We start from the raw sequence: 16,447 nt of genomic DNA on the forward strand, positions 1-16,447 counted from the left end.
GGAAGCAAGTCTTTGGGGGTGAACATGGGAGGCCCCAATGTTGTGAATAGCTCAACACACAAATTGAACAAGGATAAACATTAGCTAGTTGATCTTGATTTTTGAGGCTTGCTCAATGCCTGATGGCCAGATATGCTACTGTGCGTTCGTTCATTCATGTGACTGAAATGCACGTAGAACATCCTGCAGAAAGGGAAATTACTCAGAAACATACTGAAGGAGCCTGAACACATCATATACAGCCATGAGTCTGGGGTGACCTATGCAGTCTGAAAAGAGTAGAGACTAACTTAGTGAATCTGAGTGCCTCCTCGGGCACAATTACACATGATACCACTGAAAATTGTATGCTCGTGCTGAAATCTCCCCTATGATGTACCATGGCTTATCCTGAAGCATGATGTCACAATGTTGTATATTTTATCACATCACTTTGCCCCTACATCATTGACTGTTATGGGGAAATGTACATGGTTCAAGAGATGCACTACAGCTCAGAGGGTGAGAGCTCAATATAGGGAAAGCATTTTCAGTGGTTGCTCTGTGTTAGTCTAACATATAGTTCCAGCCTTCTTCACTAAGGGCTGAAGGACAGTTTCAGTAAAGCAAGAAGAACTATAAAAACAAAACCGGAAAGGGGACACTAACTGCACAACTGAGCCACAGGATAGGAAGGAGACTGCAAACTCTATGAAGGCCAGATCTATCAGAGGATAAGATTCTGAAACTTCCAAATGAGAAAATCAATTTATAACTCAATGTTGACAATTCTGTGGCTGTTTAGGAAGTTGTTATTCTGGACCCATTACCTGGAGAGGAACTGAAAGTGTCTGAAGAGTCTTCTGAGGAGGTGAAACCCTGTATAAGGGAGGAAGATCTACTTGTACTTCTTCTGTCTGAACCATCTCTCACAGGAGGCTGAAACAGGAAGGAGACCATTGAAACTGTGTGGTAATAGCTCCTTATTTCACTTTCACTTGTGTCCTCTCATTGCCCCCCTTCTAATTGTAGGAAAGTCTGTGCACCAGGAGTTTTTTCAGATGGTGACTTTACTGCGACTACTTTGGGAGGGTGGGTGTGCATTCACATATCAGCCAGATGTACCCTGAAGTCCATGTGATATTTCAGAGAGCACTTCACACACGATTTGGGTTTTCTCCTCCGTACTGGAACCTAGCCCAATTTATGTCTGGGATTTTAAAAAAAATCCTCTTTTTGTGTCAGAATTTCTGTTATGCCCCAAACTCACAGTAAAGCCTCGCGGTAAACCCACAGTAAAGCCTACTGTCTGAAAAGCCCCCAGGAGGGACACCTTGTGAGACTCAAAAGGATGACCTGAGATGTTTCAAGAAAGCTTCACCTTAACTCTTCCACTAATGAACTCACTGTGATTTGGGCCAGATTAATGCAGCCCAGGGCACTTTTGCAAATCCTCACAACTACTTATTACTCTAATTATTATCAATTTTGTCCAATTCATTATCATTTCCTAAAGTGTTGTAGAATGCACAATATTTTTCCCTACCATGATTTTGCCCCAACATTATTAAATGTTTATAGCAATTTGGTTATTATAAGCCAGACAGCCACAGCAAATCTGCGTCATTTGCAAATAGGTTTTGCAAGATATCTGCACATGCTGTTCCACTGCAGATGGACATGGTCACTGAGTTATGGTCACTGAGTTATGATATTTGTTCAATTTCCAGGATGTGGCTGGGAGTAGCAGAGGGTTTTGGAAGCCATTACTCCATAACGGAGACATTGGTTTTGCTCAGAATATATGGACTAACAGAGAGAAAGAGGTACTTGACTATGTATCAGTACTATGTCACAATCTTTACTTTTCAATTGTATTATTATATCTGGGACATACTTTTAAAGGGGGGGAGGGGAGAGGTCTGTTGCAAAGTCTTACAAAAACAAGTGTGACTAACACTAAGTTTTCAAAACTATGTGTCAGACAAAGCCTCTCCTGCTCCTTGCCTCAGCCCTTCTTCCTAGTCTTGTGCACATCACTCAGCCCCACAGCTGAGCTCCATTTCCGGGCTGTTTTGCCAGTTACTGAGCAGGAAGCACTTGTGGTTGCCTCAGCCACAATGCTTCCTTCTTCCTATGCTTGTTTCCTCAGAACTTATGAAAACGTCTGTTCAGCAACTCAAGGGTAGCCAAGGAAGGTCTGACTGCAGCGTGGAGACAGCAGGTATGTCCAGCAGGTGGCCAAGTGGCACCTTCTGGAGACGTGATACTCTGTTATCCACACTGTCCACTACAATTGTTGGCTTTCTACTCAGACCTTCAAAGACAATGGAGGGGCTCATAAATAATGAGATTTCAAATTTAAAAAAAAGATTTGTGTAATTCTGTTCAATTACGTAAGGTTTTCGAGCAGACTGCTATGAACTTGTTTTGATTGTAAGAAATTGTTCAATACACATATGGAGTTTGACCTGGCATGCACACCTATAGGTCATGGCTTCAGTCTGCAGCTGGCAGGCTGCAACCACTTTTTCAAGACAGAAGTGGATGAGTGTTTCCCCACACCTAATCATTCAGAAGAACTATGGTGCTGAAAAATATTAGCTACCATTGCTTCATTTCACTTCCTGGGGATTGTTTCGCCAGCAGAGGTCATCATAATCATGGCTGAAATGAGATTAAAAAGAAAGCAAGGCCTGGAGCTTACCCGGAACTGATTGAAATCAGAATAAGTGGGATCGTAAGTTTTGCGGTGGGCCTCAAGGAGAATCTCAATGACTTGTTGTTGCTCCTCTAACAACTTGGGCTTCAATCTCTCTTTAAGAGCTTCCTCTTCTTTTCTCTTCATTATCATCTCTCTCTTTCTCTGAACCTCTTCATCCGTCAGAATAACTGTTCACAGATGGAGACATATTAAACACATAAGATCAAATTTCTGAAATTAGTCAAAGAATAAAACACAGATCAGAAATTAAAAAAACAAATTCTCTAGAGGCTGCTCCCTAAGGAGAGACATGGACCAATTATCATAGGTTACACCAGCATCTGAAAAGATGCCAACTGCCTTGCTTGAATGGATGGGGAACTTTGCTAGATTCTAGTCAGACCTGTGAACTTCAGAATTCTTGGAAAGGTTCACAGTTTATATATCTGGCTGGGAGTTACATTCTTGGATTACAGATTTGGACAAGATGTTTGTATGTCTTCTCAAATAAATGAAGTCATCAGTGTCTTTAAATTGTAGCCAGTACAGTCAAGCCTTGCACACATGATTGCATTTCATTGAGGTTGAGGAAACGGAAAGTCAAGAGTATTTTTTCCTTGTACAATTATGTACACTCTAACAATGCCACCATTTTCAATGTGTGCAACAGTAAATAACAGGAGAAGCAGTGCAATTCCATCACCTGAACAAACTGAGCAGTTGTGGATATATGCTATGGAACTCATATTGTGACATCAAGCCTCTAATACTAAAGTTTAGCATCTTAAGAGGTGGTTTCTGAGGATAATAGTCAGTTATGCCAGAATAACTTGTAAAAAAATTATGCATTGCAACCTGCAAAGAGACAATAGCCATTGCACTAACAGCTTGTTACAGCAGAGCCACTGCTAGGGACACACTGCTGGTGGAAATATTACTGCTGAATAAAGAGGGGCTGCTGCAGATGTACTGCATTAAGAGGCTACCAAAGATACTTAAATAAAGTCAGAGGATGCACCAAGAAAATGAAAGGCAGACACAAAATTAATTCCAAACACACTGGAATGACTTTGCAACTATGGGTGGAGATCAAGCAAAAAAACATGTGCCATTTTTGTGTCCATAATACAAAAATTCCACTTGAGAAATGCTTGTTGACAATATACATTACTGGGAACTGAATAAAAAACAGTGAGGAAAATGCCTGTTCCTTGGATAAGGATGACAAGAACTGTATAATCTACGCCCACACACACATAGTGCTTATTTAACACATTGCCTTGTATACACAGTCGGAACAAGCATATTGTCTGGACTCCACCACATGAACTAACTTCTCAGCTAAGCAAGCAAATTAACTGGCCCTAAGTGTTTACATATAAGTTACACTTGTGTTCTGGGAAAAACACCAGAGCATGATAGCTGTGTGATCATATTACAGTGTAATCTACAAGGATCGTGGCTCTCTCATTGAGTTTCACATGTGATCGTTATGGAAACCTCCAGGGGTTGGAGTAGCACACAGACCACATTACTTCAAAGAATATCCAAAGTGATGGGCAGTGATAGGCCTTAGTCACCTCTAAAAAATGGTCTGGGGTAAAATGACAGTGTGGTGGCAGTAGTCCACACTAGAAAAAATGTTGGACTTGGAACTTGGAGTCTATATCTCAGCTCAGCTTATTGGTGGCCTTGAGCAATCAGTTGCAGCTCTCTGCCTGGAAATTGGAAAAAAGTGACCTATAACACAGATGTGAGGATTAATGAGATAAAGATTATAAAGCACTTTGTGCACAGTGTAATAAGGGTCACCCTGCATGTGTTATGTGTAGGTTAGATAAGACAGAAAATGGGGGTTCTGCCATGTAAGCCAGTCTGTTTGCATGCTACAACTACAAGACTCTTGCCTCCTTATCTTAGGAGTAGCTGATGAGTAGCTGAAAAGAATGTCAGGCTGGGATCCCGACTGCTGTTGTGGCTGGAGCAGGAGGGCAAGAACTGCCGGCTATCATTATGCTAGTAGGATTCCCGCAACCATCTCTTAAAGAAGAGATGTTATAAGATAGAACTGATAGTGACATATGCACCATGACTTTTCTTTTGGTAAAGAGCTAGGCGTAAATATTGCATACATTCCTGGAGCTTATCCTGATCCACTTAACAGTGACAGCCGACCAAGCGGATGGGGGAGGCAAGGCAGGGTTCAACCTACCTTCCTCCAGATGTTCGATGGTCGCTTCTTCAGTGTGCGAGCTGTGCGCCCACATGACCCACAGTATGGATCAACAGAGGCCAGGACTCATTTTCCTGGCCTCTGGCTATCCCACAAGGTACCGTGTGTGGAGCCACCTAATGGCACTGCGGGGAAGTAACTTGTCTAGGGAGCAAGAGGTTGCTGGTTCAAATCCCCGCTGGTATGTTTCCCAGACTATAGGAAACATCTATATCGGGCAGCAGTGATAGAGGAAGATGCTGAAAGGCATCATCACATACTGCACGGGAGATGGCAATGGTAAACCTCTCCTGTGTTCTACCAAAGACAACCACAGGGCTCTGTGGTCGCCAGGAGTTGACACCAACTCGATGGCACAATTTACTTTATTTACCATGCGATGGGTGTGGTGCCTTGGGGGATTTCCCCGTCAGATGGGCGCTCTAGGAGCCTGTCTCTGTGTCTCTTTGGGCTCTGTGGAGCCTGAGGAGACACAATCCCAGCAGCTGGGTTAAGGGAGCACTTGCTTGCTTAACCTCGGCTAAGAGCCAGGCTTGGGAGCGGGTTTAGGCTGGCGGGAGTGCCAAGATCTATGTGGATTCCGGTGCTCCACACAAGCAGCCTAGGCCAGGCTATTTCGCCCTAGCGTGGGCTAGGCTGCTCATGTGAACAGCCTCTCTATGTGTTTTAAACAAAGGTGTGCTTCTGTTGTCAAAACAAACAAAAACAGGACTTGAAATTTGGGAACTGGGGTTGAGTGGGTGGGTGATGGAAGGGCATTTTAAGCAATTAGCTGGAGATGGCAAATGCTTTTCCTATCTGCAACTGTCCCCCCCCCAACCCCAATACTAAATTAGACTATACCCAAAGAGCATGACATTGGGCCACTGCTCTCTGACTTTTCTATTCCACTGCAAAGTATCAAACTGGTACTGTAGCTAAAGTATGTTTGTTACTCAGTCTTACATAAGATCTTTTTTTTTTTTTTTAACCCATCCTTATAGTATCTCATCTAATTTCACCCTCGTGGTCATTGCACATAAAAAAAAACCCCAGTAAAACCCTAGATTTGTGATTAACAAACATACCTTCTGCATTACTCTACATAGTATGTATTCAAGCGAAAGGGCAGTGTGTGAAAGGGCAGAGCCTCAGCTCCTTGCTTTAGAAAGTGCTGGCACCTTTCAAATTTCACAGAACATTAAAGAAGGAGCACACTCTTTGTCAGCAGACTGTTTACCATAAAGATAGCATTTTGTTTTCTCTGAATCACATACATGGTTATGGGAAACTTGCGCAATACTTTCACAGAACAGAGTGTGTCCACAACAAAATGTACAGGAGCTACAGTTGGCTGAAAAGGCTATGCCACACCCTGGGACAGTTCAGTACTTAAAACTATTCAACATTCATGTCTACAGAATCTTCTCCTCTCATTAAACTCACATACTAAGCTCTATAGTCAGGCTGTCCAGTATTTATAGACTCTACGAGAGGAAAGATTAGCTTTATGAATGTGCTTCCAGCTTCCTAAATTTAAACTCATTTATATCTGAATTTTGTAGTAGCATGTACATCTTCCTCCATTGCCTGCTTCCAGGCCTGCCAAAGAACACCACCACCCAATTTACTTTTTCAGGAGAGCACCATGGGCATCCGGGGGCAGGGAGAGGGGTCAGTCCCCACCCCTCTGCCCCCAGATTGCTTCAGTTCCCATTTAATTCAGTGGGGATGCCCATGGAGAGCACATTTATAAAAGCTTCTGGATACACTACAGATGTCTTTTTAATTTTACTGATGCCTCCATTATAGCTTCCAGGGTTCAGTTAAGGTGGACTGCAACATTTTATTTAATTTATATTTATTATAACAATATTATCATATTTTCAATGTTATCAATATTTTATGATAACATAACAGTGCAAGCCCAGGGAGAGATATTTTTGATGTCCCCCTTGCAATACATATTCTCCCAACACAGGGCACAACAAACCTAAGTCACAAGCAGCTTGAATTTTAACATAGTCTTGGAAACAATCTGGGCCAGTTAGTTTAGATGTGTGCGCACATGTGCATATATAAGTTAACAGGGAATAGTGCCACATTGATTGTACTTTTTATTTTTAACAAACATATGAAGGCTAATATTCCACAATTTTAAAGCAATTAGACTTCAAGAGAGCTTATGTATCTTCTAGTGACAGTGTGAGTGTAAAATTTTGGATGACTTTGGATGATTAAATACATTCTAATCTTTCAGGTGTTCTGTTAGTAATAAGGAAAGGTCTTCTGGATGAGTAAAATCGTAAAACATGCCTATTTGCAATTCTGTCTATAAGCAGACTCAATTCTTTTCGGTAGGATAGTAACTTTTGAGAGTTTAGCTGCAAGGAAGAGCTAATCAATCACTAGCAGCCTTGCCTAACCATGATGGGTAGCTTTAAAAAAGAATGTGTGGAGATTTGGAAAAGAACCTTTGCAGAGGGTGAGCTCCCACAATTACCAATCAATTTAGGGTACGGCAGAGCACTTCTGATCGCTACAGATATATCCACCCAAGGCGTCAAATGCCTGGAATAGTGGTGTGTGCCATCTTGTCCTTCACCTTAAGGCTGCAAGATGTCTTGGGCCAGCCCTGTCAACAATGGATATGCCTGGGTAATGCTGTACAGAGAGCAAATATTTTTCAGAGAACATATACATGTTCTTGAAATCCAAGCATGTGGCACAAATCTGCTAGACTGTAGGTGATATGGTATTTTTAAAGGGGTGTTTGCCAAGTTATCCTAGAAAGCCTCCACTAACATTTACAGTTTGACTAATGTCCTACTGAACTATTTCTATTTGCTGAACAAGCTACTGGTCTAGAGTTACCATTTCAGGCTTTCACAGGGTAAAACTCAATGAGTTTTGAAGGAGCAATGCCAAGGAAGATAAAGGCAATATCTAGCTGAAATAATCAAGCCTGCTAAGCACGGATGATTATTCATAATTTCTACTGCACTTTAAGCATCAAAATCCCAATATCATTCATCCTCCACCACACTTCCCCCCCATATTCAAACTGCTGTTATTCTCATTTTAAAGCTGAAGCTGAGAGAAGGCAATTTCACACAAGACCATCAAGTGGCTGAGCTGGGGCTGGGGCTTAGCTGCTAATCTAAAACTATAGTCATAAAACTCTTATCTTGTGCTCAGCTTTACAATATTATAACAGATATAAAAATGTCTACATATTTGTTAAGTCCAGCTGTGAACCAGGTAACTAGTTTTGTTCTCAGTTCTGAAAGGAGGCAGCTATGGCGGCGGGGAGAGAACCCTTATGTGAAGAGTGTGCCAAATTGCAATTGCCTACAGAGACCTAATGGCGCAGTGGGGAAATGACTTGACTAACAAGCCAGAGGTTGCTGGTTCGAATCCCCGCTGGTATGTTTCCCAGACTATGGGAAACACCTAGATCGGGCAGCAATGATATAGGAAGATGCTGAAAAGTATCATATCATATTGCACGGGAGATGGCAATGATAAACCCTCCTGTATTCTACCAAAGACAGCCACAGGGCTCTGTGGTCACTAGGAGTCGATACCAACTCGAGGGCACACTTTGCCTTTACAGAGAAATAGATTTAAGCCAGGTATTGCTAGCTGTAATTGTGAATATAGTCAAAATTTATTCTCTCCCTTTTTGGCCTAGCAACTGGTTTGGCCTAGCAACCAGTTTGCATTAATGTCTCCATTAATGTCAATAGTGCATAGCCAGGATTTACTTTCTTTGCATACAGTCTGAAGTGTTGTCTTATTTGCAAGATCAGTTGCCAGGCCCCAAAGCAAAAAAAAAGTCAATGAGCTTGTGATATGCTCATCATTCAGAATGAATCAACCCTTAATACTTTTCCTCTGGACTAAGAGTTCAATGAGACAGAACTGGGAGTGGGGGAAGCACTAATATAAGTACAAACAAAAGATTACAATTCCATGCAAGGTCTCCCCAAAATAGCACCACTAAGGGACACAACCAGTGTTCTCTATTTTTTTTCATTTGTGTGCAGAATGAGTTTTGTTCTGGGCGGGAGTATGAAGGCAGTGTGTGCACACATGCATTCAGAATGGGGCCTTTCTGATTCAACCTGAGCGGGATCTACAGGTGAAACTCGGAAAATTAGAATATCGTGCAAAAGTCCATTAATTTCAGTAATGCAAATTAAAAGGTGAAACTGATATATGAGACAGACGCATTACATGCAAAGCAAGATAAGTCAAGCCTTAATTTGTTATAATTTTGATGATCATGGCGTACAGCTCATGAAAACCCCAAATCCACAATCCCAGAAAATTAGAATATTACATGGAACCAAGAAGACAAGGATTGTAGAATAGAACAATATCGGACCTCTGAAAAGTATAAGCATGCATATGTATTCAGTACTTGGTTTGGGCCCCTTTTGCAGCAATTACTGCCTCAATGCGGCGTGGCATGGATGCTATCAGCCTGTGGCACTGATGAGATATTATGGAAGACCAGGTTGCTTCATTAGCGGCCTTCAGCAATTCTGCATTGTTTGGTCTCATGTCTCTCATCCTTCTCTTGGCAATGCCCCATAGATTCTCTATGGGGTCAGGTCAGGCGAGTTTGCTGGCCAATCAAGCACAGTACACTGTATACTTTTCAGAGGTCCGATATTGTTCTATTCTACAATCCTTGTCTTCTTGGTTCCATGTAATATTCTAATTTTCTGGGATTGTGGATTTGGGGTTTTCATGAGCTGTACGCCATGATCATCACAATTATAACAAATTCAGGCTTGACTTATCTCGCTTTGCATGTAATGCGTCTGTCTCATATATCAGTTTCACCTTTTAATTTGCATTACTGAAATTAATGGACTTTTGCACGATATTCTAATTTTCCGAGTTTCACCTGTAAATTTAACTGAGAGAACATTTAAAAACGTGAGTGCAGGCATGTGCACACGCCTTAGAGGGAACTCTAGACACAACAGTGACAAGTTGCTTACATATTGCTTGTAATATATGTAACTTCCAAATACATATATACTGTTAAATTGTTGTAAACACTTAGGAACATAGGAAGCTGCCATATACTGAGTCAGACCATTGGTTTATCTAGCCCAGTTTTATCTTCACAGACAGGCAGCGGCTTCTCCAAGGTTGCAGGCAGGAATCTCTCTCACCCCTATCTTGGAGACGCCAGGGAGGGAACTTGAAACCTTCTGCTCTTCCCAGAGCAGCTCCATCCCCTGAAGGGAATATCTTACAGTGCTCACACGTCTAGTCTCCCATTCATATGCAACCAGGGTGGACCCTGCTTAGCTAAGGGGACATGTCATGCTTGCTACCACAAGACCAGCTCTCCTCTCCTAATCACTTAGCATGCTATTAGTATTTTCAGGGATCCCTTAGAATGACAGAAGTTCAGTTAAATATAAGCTTGGCTTCCAGCTGAATGGCTTTTAAACAATTTATACTACCCACTTTTTTTGGAAAAACAAAGCAAACGCATTCATCTTCTATTCTGTAAGGTGGTTGAGCACATATAAAAGTCTGCTCTGAGAATAGTTAGGACTCAGCACTTTTTGACATCTGAGAATAGCTCCTCAATAAGAATTTAGACTTAGGCTCAGTATGGCCCATAAAGAACAAGAAGGGTTACTTTATTATTTATTTTATTTTATTTAAAACATTAAAAAAATGTTTTAGTCTTTCACCATGTCATGTACTGAATTATAAATTACTCATAATTTAAAAAAAGGGGGGGGGAGCATCAAAACCAAAAACCAACAACAAACAAGAGAAGGACTGACTGACAGGATTCACAGGTAGGACACATCCATACTATAAACTGGTTTAAATGTTCCCACAAGCCCTGGGAAATGTAGCTTTAAGAATTCTGTAAGGTAGCTCTAAACCCTTCATATACACAGTTCCCAGGGTTTAACTGGAGAAACCTCTAACAGTTGCATCTAGTTCTATTTATTGTATTATCATTCCCTTAGTTCCTGCCAACTCATGGGAAAAGAAGGCGGGGGGGGGGGGGGGTGGGATGAACAAAACCAAAACTTTCCATTTATTATAGGATATATTATGTATTTGAAGATTAATATTTGAAAACATAAAAAGCATTAAAATATGTAATGTTAGAAGCTTGGATCCAAAAGATGCCCCTCTGCTGACAGAAAGGCTCTCCTGCTCACATGATGATTGTTTTTGACCTAGTGGGAAAGCACAGTGATAAAAAATGACCTCAAAGGTTTTCTGTTTACACAAGCTCTTTTTCAACACCTTTTCATGGCCCGTTAGAGCTTAAATGCTACAGCCTATTTGTACGTTTTCTTCTTCTTTTTAAGTTCACATTTTTATTTTTTATTCACCATGTTTCGCATATCTCAATGCAGGGCTGCACAATTTGGGCCCTCCAGCTGCTGTTGGACTACAGCTCCTATAACCCCCAGCTACAGTGGCCAAGAGTCAGGAATTACAGAAGTTCTTCTAGGCTAGTGACAACTGGAGGGTCAACGTTGCATAGCCCTGTTGTAATGCAGTACGTTGTGATGTTGTACTGTGAGATGTCTTCTGCAAGCACTTATACAAGATCAGGGATAAAGCTGTAGCTCAGTAGGGTAGATATTATCGGCTTCACATGCCAAGTGTCCCAGGTTCCGTTTCTGGCATCTACGGGTCGGGCTGAGAAAAACTTCTTTCTGAGACCCAGGAGAGCTGCTGCCAGTCAGAGTAGGCAATACTGAGCTAAATGAATAGATGGTCTGACTCAGTATAACATCGTTTCCTAGGTAAGAGTTTGCAGAACAGCAGTAATACAATTTCTCCTCGCACCCTTGGTTCTTTGGATCCAAATCCATGTTGTTGCTATCTTAAGAATTCTTTGCAAGTTGCATAGTCTTCGCAGAAGAGGTTCCCAGAATGTAAACATTCAGTCAGTGTAGGATTTTTTTCCACCAGTGTTACATTGTAATTTATTCTGAAAGGCCCTTTTGATGCAACTACAAATCAACACCACCTGGGGCGGGGGGGGGGGGGGGAAGGGACTACAACAACAGTTTTGCTTTTGTTAAGACATCGTTAAGACGTGAAGAAACAGGTCATTAACAAAACACAAGGGAACATTCATCATATGACTGGTGGGAGGGGGGTTTGCAGACACTGGGCAGCAGGAAGGTTTTATGGTTAAGGTGGAGTTTGGAATGAGAGGTTTGGCAAGAAAAATAGAAGTGGGGTCATTTTTGTAGCGGCACACACAGGCAACACAAAGCAAGTAGCTGTGCTATGCAGCCTGCAGCTACTTAAGCTGAGAGTTAGTTAGCCGCTAGTGTTTTTCCAATACACAAGTTGCACAATTCTATGCATACCTGAAAGTGATCTAAAGATCAAGGTGGTATCCAACTGTGTGTTTCCAGGCTAGGAAGTCGCTAAAATACCAACATTCATTCAAGGATGTAATTAGTTTGAATTATATAATTGTGTAAGCTTTTTTTTTTTTAAAGGCTTACTTATAAATTAACTTCGGTGGCAATTGGCGGCAGTTCTCCCCTTTAAGAGTCTGGAAGATAATGACAACCTCTCTAAAGGCCACACTACACATTATATTAAACATGTCATTGTCTCCAACATCCTTCATTTGTCATTGCTAACTAACAACAGTGGGAGGGGATCTGTCTTGGACTGCAGCATGAGGAAAGGGCTTTAACCCTTTGTCCCTACTGCAGTCCTGATCCAATTTACCACCTGCTACTTAGCAAAGGAAAACTCAGGGTATCAGGGCAAATTATGTGCTTGGCCCTCAGTCTCTATAGAAAATAATGCAAGTGTTGGCTCAATTTATTTTCACAGAGCTCAGCTGAAACATTTCCTTGAAGTGGTTTACAAAAGGAACAAACAGCAATAAAACCAAAATCTAAAACAGACAAATAATATAAACAAGCTAAAAACATTGTGGGCGGCAGCACCCAGAAGACAGCCTTTGGAGATGACCTTAAAGAACAGACAGGAATATATCAGAGGCCCCAAACATGTAAAGCCAAACCAAATCAAGCTGCAAAGCTGAAGAGTGTTGGTATCAGGATTGCAGGAGAATCTTGACTAGGGTCTCAGGCAGTGTTCCCTCTATTTTTTTCATCTGGGCATGGAATGAGTTTTGTTCTGGGCGGCAGTATCAAGGCAGTGTGTGTGTGTGCCCATGCATTCAGAATGGGGCCTTCCTGATTCAACATGAGCAGGAGCTAACATTAACTGAGTGGACATTTAAAAACTTGTGTGGACATGGTTTAGAGGGACATTGGGAATATCTGGGAGTGGTTCAAGACTTCTTCCCAGTCTGAGGATGGATGCTCAGCATTTTCAAGTCATGTTGCTGAGACAAAAATGGCAACACACAATAACTCTCTGACTATGCCACCAAGCCAGGCAAATGGTGGCAAGGGCATTCTTAGCTCAAGTTGGGAAGGGAAAAGAAGAGGTGGGGCAAGGAGGGGAAATGAATAGTGTGTCCTGGGAAGGTGAGGAAGGGGGGTGGAAGTTAAGAATGGCAAGTTGGCAATAGTGGTGATAAGGGCCTGGTTCCCGCGCCCCTCCTCATGCCCCTGTCTGAGATGAATGCCTCACCTGGCCTTGTGGAAAGGCCGCCCCTGGGAATCTCTCTACTACAGCTTTTCGCAATTCATCTGGGATGTGTTCTGGATGGGACAGCTTTCAGTTCAATTTGCCTTTGGCTTTCCCTGTTTCCAAATCTGAGATACATCTTCTCTCTGCTTGCATATAAGCTATAACCCTTCTTTATGGCCATTTCTCCGCAGAAATGTAGGCTTTTATTGAACTGCAGTTATGGCTTTACATGGCTGGGCAAACACACGCACTACATATACAGCTGAATTAGGTGGAAAATGAACACATCTGGACACACCTGTTTGTGCCATGGGAAATGGGCAAAGGCAGCAGAGGGATAAACAAAGAAAGGCAATAATCTCATATCTTCCAGGAAAAAGCTTGCACAGTTGTTAGCCCAGTACATTAAAAAAAAACAAATCACTGCTTTTGTTTTAACATTATAAACCCTATGAGTTATTCCATCAACATTTTTTTTAAATGCTTATGATTTTAAAGTCAGAGCAACGATTTTTGAATGCACTGAGCTGGCAACTTTACCAAAACTTTCCTGGAAGATATGGGACTAGGGCTATATAGGTTGCCATGACCTCACATACCTACTCTTGTGACTTTTAGGAAGTGATTAGCAGGCTTAACACTGAGGAGCTTTGTTTAAATGCTTAAAGTTGAAAAGGATCTTTTTGCAACACCTGTCACAATGGATTAACTAACTAGACATGGGATAAACACTTCAACATTCTCATCATTAGGACCATCACATTTTGCAATGCCAGCTTAGTCCATCTAGTGGAAATGCCAGTCAAATTAGTAGCAAACATTTATTCTTATTTATTTTCTAATAATCTACCCTATCCTGTAAGCAAAAAGGAACTGCAATATGGAAAAGGAACAGAGCTCTCTATTCCTGCCCCCCCCCCGAAAAAAAAACCCTTCATAAAGACAAAATTGTTGTGGCTTTGAAATTTTTGGAGACAATTCAGATTTAGAAAAACAGCAGCATATGGTATCCATGTGATCAAACAGTAGACACAGAAGAGCAATCATTCCAAAGAAAAAGTGAAAACTGGTCACAATTAATACTATCTACTACATGCTGAGCAGCCTTGAAAGCTTCAGCAAGGGCAGAATCTGGACTTCTTTCACAGTGATTCAGTTTGAAATGGCCGCTGGTTCTAATACCTTTATGTACCTTTCACAGATATGCTTAAGGTCAATGTGGCACTGGGGCTAATATATTGAGATATTCTGATTGACACCTTTATTTAGCAGGGGGAGAGTAACTGGCCCTATCCACTCCCATTATGTTTCCTTTTAGATTGTGAGCCCTTTGGGGACAGGGAGCCATCTTATTTATTTATTATCTCTCTATGTAAACTGCTTGGAAACTTTTGTTGAAAAGCAGTATATAAATATTTGTTGTTGTTTAATCAATCACAACAGTATTTGTCTTCCAGATTATGAAGTTTAAAGTCATTTGAATCCAGTCCCAAACATTTATTCTCAAACAGAGTAGATAAGAGGTAGATAAAAAGATAACTTTGTAAAAAGTTAACGTAAAAAGTAAACTTTTTTTTTTTTTTAAAGTTAGAACATTTTAAAAGGCAAAATTCTCCAGCTTCTAGAGCAACCCCACCCGCTTTGAATAACACCACATTAAAATATTCACAAGAAAAATTTCCCCCTCCCACAAGATTGGGGTTTTTTTTGGGGTGTATTTACAAAGAAAGAGAAGTTCTGTAACATTTAAAGCTCTTTTAATAAAAAAATATTTTGAAGAGTGCTGGAAAGCCTGTTGCAACAGCTTGCGTGTGAAGACAAAACCTAGGAAATGAATCACTGCAGCTTCCCATGCAGTAGTGTGTTGAGAAAGATTAAATACTGCTGTGGAAACACGTGCAGATCAATGGAGATAGGAAAGGCCAATCACAGCAGTATTTAACCTTTAATAGCATCTAATCCTTCAGGCATTAGCCCATAGCTGCTCTTGGCCCAGCTATTCACACCATCCCCTGCTCTTAAACACTAGGCATCCTCATCCTGCAGCACAGCTTAATAAGCAGCCCTGAAGAAGATGAAAGCAGATCAGCGCAACATGATGGTGGCATTTTTTATCAGGAGGACCCTGGCTGCTTGTCCACTTTAACTACTGTAACAGGATATGAGAAGAGGATCAGTTGAATGGTGGGCATTGTTCCCTCAGTTAATATATCAAAATCTGTCTCATGCAATGATTTTGTACTATTCCCTATGGAGGGAGCGCCTTTACAAATTTTATTACAATTGATGGTCAAATTAGTTTTATGGATGCAAATGCTCACAGAGGCTTCACAGATGTGATTAGATGACTAAATGCGATTTGTACGACATCAGGCAAGAGACAGGGAAGCATATAGGCACAGTTTGCCATAACCATGTCTTGCGAGTTGGTGTGTCATAAAGGTGCTTTTTACGAGCAGTGACTGAATAAGATTTCCTCCCCACATTCATACCTAGGATTTTATGATAATTTTGAGCAGCCTATAGATTAATTTTGATAATTTGCTTGCTAAAATCTGACAACAAGGCACCTCTATAGATGTAGACTGCAACTGAGCAAGTATGATTGCCTGCATGTTAAACAATAGCAACTAATGCCAGAAGCATAACCATGCTAAATGTACTGTATCCCACAAGATAGAGAACATAATTCTATAGCATGGAGAGAGAGGGAGAGATCAGGATACATAGTCACACCCATCTCTCCAGAATAACTCTCCCCTCCCAAACTATGATTCCAGGAACAAAGGAATTTATTTATTCGATTTATATACCGCCCTTTCAAAATGGCTCAGGGCAGTTTACAACAGGATAAAAACAATTTAAACCAGTTAATTAAAATCAAAACTATAAAAACAGAATAAAACCAATTAAAC

General features: G+C 41.2%; 1 protein-coding gene across 4 annotated transcripts in view; it reads right to left on the reverse strand.

The window, feature by feature from the left end:
* VDR (vitamin D receptor) overlaps positions 1-16,447 on the reverse strand; it is a 137,912-nt gene that overhangs the window by 10,875 nt on the left and 110,590 nt on the right. For all 4 annotated transcript variants that reach the window (XR_008317638.1, XM_053302580.1, XM_053302579.1 and 1 more), the window contains 2 exons: positions 2,687-2,871; positions 810-918 (listed from right to left, as the gene is read on the reverse strand). Coding sequence is in view for 3 of the 4 variants with exons in the window: in XM_053302580.1 (XP_053158555.1) it covers positions 810-918; positions 2,687-2,871 (294 nt within the window). In the remaining variant the exon portion in view is untranslated. The remainder of the gene's footprint in view (positions 1-809; positions 919-2,686; positions 2,872-16,447) is intronic.

This window comes from Hemicordylus capensis, chromosome 2, assembly GCF_027244095.1.
Source record: "Hemicordylus capensis ecotype Gifberg chromosome 2, rHemCap1.1.pri, whole genome shotgun sequence".
Classification (NCBI taxonomy): Eukaryota; Metazoa; Chordata; class Lepidosauria; order Squamata; family Cordylidae; genus Hemicordylus; species Hemicordylus capensis.